Source organism: Misgurnus anguillicaudatus, chromosome 3 (genome assembly GCF_027580225.2).
Source record: "Misgurnus anguillicaudatus chromosome 3, ASM2758022v2, whole genome shotgun sequence".
Lineage (NCBI taxonomy): Eukaryota > Metazoa > Chordata > Actinopteri > Cypriniformes > Cobitidae > Misgurnus > Misgurnus anguillicaudatus.
The window spans coordinates 40,586,637-40,599,413 of NC_073339.2; the positions used below are offsets into that span (position 1 = coordinate 40,586,637).

Genomic DNA, 12,777 nt, shown 5'->3' on the forward strand with positions numbered 1-12,777 from the left:
TGGACAGAGGGTGAAAACTATGGTAATGCACGACTCTAAGTAGGCGGGGCTTTATCAATGTGACCTCACATTGAGAAGAGAATCAAAACGGCATGTCTAATGCTTTGGTTTAATGGTGGATTTTTTTCATTGTATGGTGGTTGTGTTCACACACTGCCAACACACATTATGTCCAAACACCTTGTAAAAGTGGGATTTGCCCATTAAGATGAATAAATGATTGTAAAGTAATTAGAATTTTAAGAGAATTAGACTGTTTATGAAAGAAGTAATTCTTTATTTCAGTACACTGAATTAAAATAAAAATAGCTAAATATACATAAATACATATAGAAATATTGTTTGCTATTAAATGTTGCAATTATTAAATTAAATAAAATGTAAACCAAATTATATTTTATATGCACACATTTATTATTCTTTATTGACTGATTGGAATATTTACTGGTGAATATAATAATTTTTATATTGTATATATTTATTAAAAAATACTGTTTGTTTTTGTTTTTTAATGGCACATATTATGCAAAATCTACTTTTACAAGGTGTTTGGACATAAATGTGTGTTGGCAGTGTGTGAACACAACAATCCTAAAATTAAAAAATCCCCCTCTACTTCTTTTTTAATCCCCATTAAAAAAGCAGGCTTGTTATACATGCTGTTTTGATTTCCTTGTTAATGTGATGTCACACAAACAAAGCTCCGCCCATGGCCACTGACTGAGTGGTAAATTTGACCCAAAATCCTTTACTATAAATGATACTATTGTCTAAGACTGTATTAACAAGAATCAGATCTATTTTTAACCCAAAATGGCTCATTGTCTGTTGGTGAGGGAGTGATGAGCTGTAGCTCATTTGCATTTAAAGAGACACACAAGAAAAACAAACAGGGGCATTTTTGACACGCTATAATAAATTACCTTTGTGGTATTTTGAGCAAAAACTTCAAAGATACATTCTGGGCACACCTGAGATTTATATTACATCTTGTAAAATTTGGCATAATATGTGCCCTTTAAATATATTAAATATATATGTGGTAAAAGTGTATTTCAATACACTCACTCATACAGTAATGTCTTTACATGATGTTTGCAATTTTCACATGTAGCCTAACATGTCGTTGTGTGCTTCACCTCTGGTGTCATCCTGCTAATGGTTTGCAGGTCATAACCAGCAGTGAGAAAGTTGGTTGTGTAAAACTGCAACTGAGCACTAGTGAGCCATTCAACAACAGCCTCCGAGCTCTACCACACACAGAGAAAGAAAACACAAAAAATTAAGACATTTTTTGTTGTCCTGTTATAAAAGTGTGTCATGCAATATCAACTTCAGCCACTGTGTGGCAGCAAATAAAATTTTTAGAACCCTTGAATGTCACATCACGTTAATAAAAATGTCAAAAACACATCATCAAGAGATATGTACCATGGTATTACCACAGTATTGTACACTGCACTATGATAATAGCATGGCGCTTTAAAGTGCTCCATACAATAGTATATAGGGCATTTATGAGATAAATATAGACAGATATAGACACATGGACACATTTACAAATCTGGGCCACCAGACACACAAACACAAACACACACACTCTTGCCTTGCTCTCAGCCGAGGCTTCATCTTTCCTCTGTAGCAACGGATCCACAAAGGGTTTCTTCTTGGGTTGCCGCGGGAGACCAGATGTGCTTTGAGTCTGCTGAGAAGAGGCTACGGCAAAAAGTAAATTAAATGTAATATCGAAAGATACGCTGCTACTAATGAAGCTACTAATGAAATAAAAAATACTTAATCATGTCCTGTGACCCGTACACAATACAGGATTTCCATACAGCTGTAACGAATAGCACATTAGCATGTGTGTCATTTCGTTTTCGTCTTGGGAGTTTCGTCTTGACATTTGTTTGTGGATGTACAATTACAACATAGTGTAGTGGCTTACGATCATTAAATTTACTTCAGACAGATTGATAAACTCACTCGCAACATGGATGACTTTGAATGTAGGCCAGTGATACTGTAGGCTTATGGTTGATGAAAAGACAAAACAGCCAAAGTAAATTTTTGGATGTATATTCAATACGTGAATTGTCTGCTACAATAGTAAGAAAACATTTCAGAGGGCTATTAATTGCAATTTGATAAATTATTAATAATTTGATTAATTTAAGTGTATATAATTTAACACTGGACATAAAAATGTAAGGTTGTATACAATTAATACAAACCACGTATTAGTACTGTACTGATATATTCTAATATAAGTCTTATATTTTTAATTTGAAAACATTTATTTTATTTAACACATCCTTGTATCATAACCATTAAATAAAGAATAATTATTGAATTGTTAAGTTAAATTTCTTACATTTTTATATACGTATAAGCAGATATTTACACGTATGCATTGGCAGACGCTTATCCAAAGAGACTTACCGTGAATTCAATCAAATTTGCGTCTACCACGTCTAGTTTGCCGCTTGAACATTTTGAGTTTACTCGCTTAATTCGCCCATGAAAGCCACACGTAAAATTCTAGTCATCGAGACATTCACGCGGAGATCGTGTCATGGGAGGGACTTCTGCGACCCTGCTCGCTTCCTGTAATCATGTCACTACTAGATCAAGCTCATGATTGGTAGATGTGGCGCGTTTTTTCGCGAAAGTAAAAAATTTTCAACTTGCGCGTTTGCCGCGGCCACGCTCAATTTGTACTATTTACGTGAACGCGCACAAATGAGGCGGAATCGCATCTACCGCGCTAAACACTTCATTCGTGCCACGAGACCTCCAGACGCGCTTCAATGCGTCTTTACATTGACTTAACATTGAAATCACTCGTGCTTGACGCCTCTCCCGCGGCTGGTCTGAATGCAGCATTACAGTGCATTCGAGCCATACGTTTCATTAGTATGTGCAGTGCTGTGGAAAGTTACTTTTAAAAGTAATGCATTACAATATTAAGTTACTCCCCCAAAAAGTAATTCATTGTGTTACTTATTTACTTTTCATGAAAAGTAATACTTATGTACTTTTAAGTTACTTTTAAGTTACTTTTAAGTTACTTTTAAGTTACTTTTGCGTTACTTGTTCTTACTTGGCTGAGGCTTGATCTCTTTCAGGCCTTGCAGGTGATTTTTTTATGAAGTTCTGCATTCAGAAATTGCATATTTCCATCGCAAAAATGTTAAGCTCTGCCCTGCCATCTCCGTTTCGGACTCAAACTGTTTCTGCTCAGGCGCGCATCCATAGAGTTTGGGTAATTCTTCATGCCTACATTAAGTTTAATTCAGTACATTGTTTTTTTCAAATCAAATGAATTAAACTGAAAAGTAACTTGCATTACTTTTTAAAAAATGTAACTCAAATATTAATGTGTACATTTAAAAAGTAATGTGTTACTTTACTCGTTACTAAAAAAAAAGTAATATTATTACGCAACGCATATTACTTGTAATGCGGTACCCCCAACACCGAGTATGTGTGACCTTTACATTGCTCTACCATATGAACTCCAGGATTATATGGGGTCATATTAGTACAGTTTATACACTGCAGTACCTGAATTTGGATCTAAAGATTGTGATTGGTCCATAAGATGTTCTTTTGCTTTGGCTGACTGCGACAGCACCGTGGCCAACAGCTAAAACACACACAAATGTACACACATATATTAATAATGTGAGCAATGAAGAGAAAGACAGACAGAGAAAATATGACTTGGCATATTTGTACATATATGGGATTGGTTCGTGTCGCACCTTCACACCCTCGGCTTGGGCGTGTAGTCCTGGGACATTGAGGCCGTGTGTGTTAGTAGCAGGTGAATGTGTGGGTGTGGTCGGCACAGGGACAGGTGAGTTGGTGAGGTGAGCGTTAGCGTTACTGCTTTGCACGCTTGTAGATGAACGTCCACTGGTTAGACTGCCTGTGCTGCCCATACTTCCAACACTGCCCCCCGCTGGTGAACACAGATATCAGGCGAGGTGAACAAATGCAGTTGAACCAGAAAACTGTTGTGTTTAAACTTTAAAGCAATGCAATTTGTTACTTGATTAAATACAAACAAAAATAACTTACTGTAGTATGCAAGTACATACAAAATTAAACACAAAAAAAGGCATCCTTGCTCTACCCCACTTCACAACAGTAAGATTACGAAATGATTTATAATTTAAGCTGTTGGGTATGATTACGTGGGTTATGTCAGTTTGCAGTGTTGGGGAAAGTTACTTTTAAAAGTAATCCATTACAATTTTAAGTTACTCCCAAAAAAACTTAACTAATTGTGTTACTTTTCATGGAAAGTAATGCTTACGTTACTTTTTAGTTACTTTTGCGTTGCTTTATTTTTTATGCACATTTTATTTTTAACATTTAAATGCATTGCAGTCGGCCAGAGAGGTCTGACATAAAATATTGAAAGATGGACCGGGGAACATTTAATATACACTTAAAAGTTTTTAGGGGTGAGAAAAAATGCCAGAATTAAAAGAACAAAATGCTAACGTGTTTTGTACCTGCTAAAGGTTTCCTCAGCACCCAAATATCTTCGTTGGCGCTGCTCTGCTGACCACTGAGGGTTGGAGAACCATGAGGACTGGACACAGATCCTCTTGAACCTGGAAGATGTCATACACACACAGAGATAAAAGCTGAAAATGGGTGCTTTCAAGGGTGCCATTTATGCATTTAAAAAGGTTTTAAATACACACAAATCAAAAACAGCTGCCCTATCAAGGACATAGTCTCCTCACGTCCTCTACATGTTTGTACGCAAGGTCCAATCTGTCAACATCTGTCTCAAACAGTAATCACTTAGTGTGACTACCATCCTTTCAAAATCACCAAATATAGAGCACAGACATACACCAAAACCAAAACACCTTTCCAAAGTACAGAGACAGAGAGAAGGTCATAAAATAAAAATAAACTTCACAAACAACATATCTGGTATTTTTTTATTTATAGACCATCACCTTTCAGTGTTTAAAGACAGGTAAACTTGGTTGGTCACCATGTAGTTATAAAATGTTTTGTACCCAAATAGTCTGCAAAATAGGTAAAAATATTTTTTATATTTAATATTACCTTTGTACGTAGCCCCTAAGGGGATATGGAGCAAAAATTAAATAAAGTTCAGTTTCGCGTGCGCATGTGAAACTAACGCGTGCTCAAGTGAAACTATCGTGTGCTCACGTGAAACTATCGCGTGCTCACATAACACTATCACATGCTCACGTGAAACTTTCGAGTGCGTGCGCGAAAGTTTCACACGAGCGCGCAAAACTAAACTAAAAATATTTTTTATATTTAATATTACCTTTGTACGGAGCCCCTAAGGGGACATGGAGCAAAAATTAAATAAAGTTTAGTTTCACGTGCGCTATCGCATGCTCACGCGAAACTATCGCGCGCTCACGTGAAACTTTTGTATATGCGTATATGCATTACAAGGTATACATTTGAGTGGTATGTGTGTTCCCTGGGATCGAACCCATCATCTTTTGCACTGCTAATGCAATGCAGTTGAGCTATAGAAACAGTTTGGGTACATTTTGGTATCTGGTAATACATTACAAAGATACTATTAAGGTTAAATAGAAATATAAGCATATAGAAATACAATGTTCAAATTTAAACAGATCAACACAAGCTTATAATACTGAGACCAGGCACTGCTATAGCAATAACCATCTTGCTAATTACAAAGAGGAAATACTTCACTAAAATCTTCATCCTAATGTTTCTTGAGTACATGATTGATTGTAGGTTTTTGTGAGAGCAAACTGCATTAATTACAAACAGAATTAAGAGAACAATGTTCCATCAATCTAATTTTATAAGAGCGAAGTCAACATTCACACTTAAATCCATATTAATAAAACAAATCATTCCCACTCTTTATTCTGATTGGATGAGTCATGAACAAAGCTGTTATACACACACCTGTGACAGCACATTATTGAATTTCGTGTTATTGTATATTAATGCACTGCACTCAAATGTTCCTTGCTTGGCAATTGCAAGCAAGTTAGTAAGTTTGTCTAATGAACTTACTGTACTTATGCTTATAATAAATGCTGTATTAACATATAACATTAACATTTATAAATTGTAATTCTTTATTGACTACTGTAAAATAGTCACAAATTACTGTAAACAATTTTTTAAAATGGCTCCCCTTGTGATGTCAGAAGGGGATTTTATTATAATAATTCCGCCCCTTAATCTGCAACTATCCAACCACAGTACTGCCATTTAGTGCAGAGAGAGAAAAAAAAATATTGACAGCACAATTGAGTTTCAATTTCAACAAACCACCCCGTTATGGTGATCAGTGTTTGCATTTCATCAGCTCATTTGCATTTTAAGGGACACACCAAAATATGGCACATTTTTGCTCACACCTACAAAGTGGCTATTTTATCATGTTATAATACATAATCTATATGGTATTTTGAGCTAAAACTTCACATATTCACATTTATTTTACATCTTAAAAAATTATTGTGATATGTCCCCTTTAATACTCCTTTCTTTCTTTCTTTCAAATCACATTCACTCATTGTAATCATTAATTAAATCACAGTGGTTTTAAAGTAAAGAAATGCAAGCACACGTTATGATCGGTGTATGATGCCGGATTGATTGTGTGTTTTTGTGACACTGTGTGTGTTTGTGTTTATACCTGTCTCTTTTTGTGGCTCCTCAGAGCAGGAGGAGGCTGGTTCATACCCAAATGTGCTGCAGGTGGGCATATTATAGCCAAATGAGGTGAACAGGGGCTGATGGGAAGAGGGCAGGGTGGGTTGAGGAGGAGGGGTGAGGGGGAGAGAAAAAATGTGGGAGGAGTCACCGTTCACCATGACAACTGAACCAATTGCTGGCGGACGGATCTGTATCTTAAGATACTGTTGGGTCGAGGGACCTGGGTACGACAGAACGGCAACACCGAAAACAACAACACCAACAAAACAACAACAAAACAGGAAGGAAAACACAAAACAAAAAATGTTCAAGCAAAAATCACTCACTCTATCTGCGAGCTTAACTTTACAGAACCCTGTATGTTAACATGCATGGTAAGAATGATGTACAGTTTTCGAACGGCTACTGTATGTTACAAATAAAAAAAATGGTCATGCATACTATTGTACAAAACATATACAATGCATTGCCCATAAACATCAATTGGTAAAGTACTATGCATGCAGACTATATATTCATGCATAAAACGCAGATAGGGTTTACAGTGGCTATGTTTACATGGACAAAATTTTGTCAATCTGACTGAATACGGCAGTACAGTTTACATGCACCCTAAACATTGCAACCTGATTAAAATGCTCGTTTACATGTACATTCTATATAATCTGAACCAAATGTCAAAACCAGCCCAATGAACATTCAAAACTAGCCCAAAAGCCTCCCAATGACTATTCACAGTCCAAATACCAATAACTAATAAACAAAATACGTTCAGCTCTATCCCACAAAAAAATTAACTAGCGGGAACAGTTTAAAAGTAGCCAACACTGCACATAGTATCCCTCATCGAGTTCATACTTTATATCTGGATAAATACATGTCAACGTTAAATTGGACAAAGATGTTGTTAAGAAGTTTTCAGATATAGGAAATGAAAACGACACTATTTTATTGCTTAATGTAATTTTATGAAAGTACCTGAACCCTAGTTAGTGTGTAATGTTGCTGTTAGAGCATAAATAATATCTGTAAAATGATAAAGCTCAAAGTTCAGTGCCAGGCGATACATTTTCTTTAACAGAATTCTCCTTTCAAAGCCTACAGCGAACGGCCGGTTTGGACTACAGCCCTCTACTTCCTGCTTTAATGACGTCACTAGAACAGTTTTTTTGACTAAACTCCGCCCACAGGAATACGTCAGTCGCCAGCTAAGCTAACGGCAAGCTAAGCTGCTATTGAATCACAACACAATAAACAAGCTACACAATCAGAACTCGTTACATATTTCTGAAGGAGGGACTTCACAGAACAAGGAAGCCCGTTTTGAGGACTTTTTGTGTGAAAAATACCAAGTTTTTTTTATAAGTGAAACATGAACACAAGTTATATTGCGCACTGTAAACACACTCAAAGCTTTAAAAACACAGAAAGAACGGGATCTTTAAGTACACTGTGACACTGTTGTCCTTTTTTATGGTGTGAGATAAGGGCGGGACTTATGGTTTGTTTGACATGAGAAGTGTTTGGAAAACGTGTTTTGAGGGCACGCATTATTTTTGCAATGCCAGTTGGTGATGTTTGTGTCACTGACATAACTCACATGAACTTTAAGTGAGCTACTATTGAGTAATAGTTTTAAAAGCAACACTTCAGACAGGTGGATGATGAGTGAAAAGTACCAGATCAGTCTCATCTGCTGCACTTTCTTTAATTTAAGCTGACATTAATATCACACGACTGATGATAAAGGGCAGGACAGTCGGATATAAAGCACATAAACAACGCACACACACAATAGGGATGAGCATAAATATTCAAGTACTCAGAAATAGCTTGACATGTTTTTGAAACTTTGAAAGATTCACAAATGAATCAGAAATTATGGCTTTTTTAGATTTGTAAATGGTCTGATTCGATCTAAATCAATGGACAAGAGATTGAAGTGTCAGTACTGTATACATTGCATTACTCAGGGGGCGTCCACACATCACTTTCCTTCTAGTTTAAAAGGCCAAACAGAATGCTTTAATTTAAAAATTAGATGTTGAAAACTGAAAAGGAAATGTGCACGCCCCACAACCTTTAGATTGACCAAAAATACCCATCCCTAAGTTTACACACAAACTAACACTTATATGTATTCTGAAATGCATGCACTAAATACAAACTGACACACTTTATTTAATGTGCCAAATAAATGAGTTTCAAATTGACCTTTTAAGTAAAATATGTTTGAATGTGCAGAGGTACATATGTGTCACATGACATCCCGGTGGGATCATGTGATGATGTGATGGCACACCTGCTCTTTTGATGACTTCTCCTATGTTGGATGGAAAGTATCCCACGCGGTCATTTCCTGTACGGTTGTCATGGATACAGCCCTTCCATCGCCCATCTGAATGCTGCTCCAAGACCTGCACGTGAAACAAAAAAATTACATTTTAGAAAATGTTTAATTAGAAATATAAACAATGACATTTATCCTTTTTCCTTATCTCACATGGCATGACAGACCAAAAAAAAGGTCACTGCGGGCCAACGGTGGGCACCTCTGCTTTAAAGCGTAACCAAATCTAACTTTTAGTTGTGGCCAACTCATAAGAATATGTTAATGGCTGTCAATAAAGCACATAGTAAACTGAAGTAGCAGGGAATACTAAAGATTTTAGGCACGTGTGACTAGTTTTTCTTTGAAAGGGCTCGTTGTAATGTTGACTTTGAACAGTGAAAACAACTTTATTCAACTTAATTTAACGTTAGTTGAAGGAGTCCATTTATTATTTTGTGTATACTGAATAAAATTATCCCTCAACATTTTGTTAAAAATTATTTTGATGACTGGACTTTAATAGTAAATTTTTCATCCAAAAATGTATCAGAAAGCTGCTCAACTGTAAACATAACTATTTATGTTGGGCCAACTTGTGATTTTAATGTAATATTTTGAGTTGGGTGGACTTTAGTATCTGTTTAGTGCTTGTGATAGGTTGCCTTATTTGCCTTTTAAGTTGATTCAACTATTTTTACACTGCATAGTCAAACATTGCTTGTTCTCCTTCTAAATGTTTGTTTTATTTCTACATTACAAAAATGTAAATTGAAATTAAATGCATGGAATTCAAGTGAGTACATATTTTTAATGTACACGGACACTGTAAAGCATGCATCACGAAACTCAACCAACTCGGGTACTAAAGGCTAATAATAAGTCCCTCCAGAAAAACGTGATTATGCGAACGCATGATTAAAGCATAATAAGTAATTTGCATATTTATGCGGCGGTCGCATTTTAAAAAATACGCCGCACTTTCGTCGCATAAATTGCCGAATTCTGTGCGCAAAATATGCAGGGCTTGCATGATTTCATAATACCCGCATTTTCGTAGCAAAAAGTCACATATATCTTTGCAGAAAGTTGAAAAATTTGCATTTACTTCACACAACCGCAGTCATGTCCCCCTGTTGCCATGGTAATATTATGATGTGACGTAATTACGTTCACATCATTGAAAAGTCAAAAAAGCTGTTTTTGCAAGTTCCCGCAGTTTTTGCAAATTCCCGCAATTTTCCCGCATAAAATTGCATAAATATCCCGCATATTCCATCGCATTTTTTAAGAAAACGTGTCGCAAGATCGAGTATTTTTGCCCGCAACAATCACCAAAAAAACTCCTTTTCTGGAAGGACTGTTATTGGCACACAGACAAAAGGAAATTTAAAAAAGATTGGCAAAAATGATTTTTTTTTACAACACTCACATTTGAAAATAAAACTGCATTAGTTTTGCATAAACAGAGTAATGTTAGCTTATTAATTTTTTAAATATTTGAAAATTATAAATTAGGATAATCAGGGCAAATTGTAAAATAACACAGTAACATTTACTTTCAGCCAACGGCCCTCAGTCAGGTTTGATTTTTGGCCCTTGGTAGGAAAAAGTTTGGGCATCCCTGGGTGATTCTCACGAAACCATTGAAACACCACGGCACTAATGATTTTAGCGTTAAAATGTGTAATATAGTAACATTAAAAAGCATCAGAATTAACACAATACTGTGTTCTACCTTGCACAATGTGTGATTTCAACATAAGAATTTATCATTGTAAATTTTATCTCATTTTCTGCTGAAATTCTCATTACCGCAATGTGTCCGGCTGTGTTTGAACATGCGTTATGTTGTAATTTAATCAAGTTAAGACAAAAATATTAAGAAAAAAAATAAATGGATGTTTTGCTAGACTACTTTAGATGACAGAAAAAATATTTACTGAATATTCATGTATAATAATAATGAATAAAAATTAGGAAAATGATGCGTCCATGCCTGATGTTCTCATCCTCCACAACACTTTTTGAGAACAGTTTAAGCACACATACAGAATTTTAATAAAGTTTGATTTTGAGTGACCAAGCACATGGACCAGTTACTTCAAGATGGCTACCAGGTAAGATCATTTTTTTACAGTTAATTTGAAATATTGTCTTGTCAGAATGCTTACAAGACATTTTGATGATCATTACCGCAAAAGATGCTTATTAAATGTTAATTTAATTAATAGAAGCATAATTCTTTGATTTTAAATGCATGTGCAGAATCTCCAAATTATGTTCTTTCAGGTTTGTCATGTAATTTTGAAAATATGTCAGTGTTGATGTTTTCTGACTGTTGTGGTAATGAGATTTTTTAGGACTAATTTTTTTAATTATGTTACAAAAAGTGTTAAATGATAAGTAAAAGTTTTTAAATTAATGTTCCCATTTACTCCAGACTTTGTTTTTCAATGTCTGGTGGGAAAAAAGTAAATTTAAGCAAATTTTACATTTTCATGCTTGACATTTTTAAAACCAAGTTTTCGTGAGAATCACCCCCCTGCTCTAAAAAAATTATTTGCACACAGTATGGTGACATTTCTATGTTGTTACAAGGGGATGTGTACACCAAGGGTTTACGCCTGCGACCGGTCTTCAGTTTTTTTTAATGGAAGCACCGCGCTTCTGGTGAGTTTTGTCCGTGATGATCAGCCAGAATTGAAAAATGTTCAACTTTGGGTGAAACGCTCAGCTCGTCAATATCACTTTTCACAGAGCCGTACAATCACAGAGGAGAAGGGGTGGGACAAATACCACAACAACCAACCTCCGCAACGTACAACGACTGATAAACAAAACAGAAGTATTATAGCCACCAATAGCAAAAAAAAAAAAAACCCTGGTAAGCGCCCACATTTTCTGCCTGGCATTTACAGCTGCGTTTAAACATTTTGGTGAACAACAAGAGAATTATTACGTTACCGTGATGATGTCGCCTGTTTTAATGTTGAGACTTGTAAGATCATAATTGTTGCAGTAATCCTTCAACGCTCTCACTTGCATGGCAGCTGACGCATCTGAATGCGGATACCAAACACAGGGTTACAGACAGCTTTTAACATGTGAATTGTGTTTTTAAACATTCATCCATCGTACCTCTGAGCATCTGTTTGATTTCTTTGCTGGCTTGGGTTGTGGTAAACTGGTTAACGATGTCCAGTGCGGTTTGACAAAATGTGTTCCTCACACCCGCACTTATGCCGCTCTAGAAAAAGAAAAGGGATCACACTGACATGACTGGTGTACACAGATTGTTTTCACATCTAGAGTCCATGAAAGCTCTAAAGTAACTTCGAAATGGACTTAATCCATCAAAGAGGGTAAAACTTTGACCACTGTGTTTAATAAAACCACAGTGGAAATAATCCCATCTCATGTAAAGTGGTGCAAAATGAGATCTAAGCCTACAAAGTCAGATCTAAGTCAGACATACTGTAGTGTGAACGCAAATATAATTTGAACTTGGAAAAAGAATTAGATGTGGAAACACCCTAGATGTACCAGTCAACAAAATTCAGCTTTATGCACATACATCGAGTTTAAAGTCAAATAAAATACTCACATCCAACAGCAGCCGCACTGCCTCGGTTTTCCCACAGAGAGCGGCTTCATGCAGGGCTGTGCCTGATTTAGTTTGTCTGTTTATATCTATACCAGCCTGGATTAGTAACCTGAATTCAATCACA

At 36.0% G+C, this 12,777-nt stretch overlaps 1 protein-coding gene across 2 annotated transcripts in view; it reads right to left on the reverse strand.

Annotated features, from left to right (window-relative positions):
• The window catches only part of LOC129444935 (caskin-1), a 51,734-nt gene that overhangs the window by 8,136 nt on the left and 30,821 nt on the right, over window positions 1–12,777 (reverse strand). Inside the window, exons 7-16 of one of the 2 annotated variants that reach the window (XM_055205966.2) lie at window positions 12,654–12,762; window positions 12,188–12,296; window positions 12,014–12,108; window positions 9,020–9,134; window positions 6,698–6,937; window positions 4,527–4,628; window positions 3,768–3,967; window positions 3,568–3,649; window positions 1,607–1,716; window positions 1,140–1,250 (exon numbers count right to left, since the gene is read on the reverse strand). In XM_055205966.2, the coding sequence (XP_055061941.2) occupies window positions 1,140–1,250; window positions 1,607–1,716; window positions 3,568–3,649; window positions 3,768–3,967; window positions 4,527–4,628; window positions 6,698–6,937; window positions 9,020–9,134; window positions 12,014–12,108; window positions 12,188–12,296; window positions 12,654–12,762 (1,273 nt within the window). The remainder of the gene's footprint in view (window positions 1–1,139; window positions 1,251–1,606; window positions 1,717–3,567; window positions 3,650–3,767; window positions 3,968–4,526; window positions 4,629–6,697; window positions 6,938–9,019; window positions 9,135–12,013; window positions 12,109–12,187; window positions 12,297–12,653; window positions 12,763–12,777) is intronic. The other variant, XM_055205967.2, reaches the window with a different exon arrangement.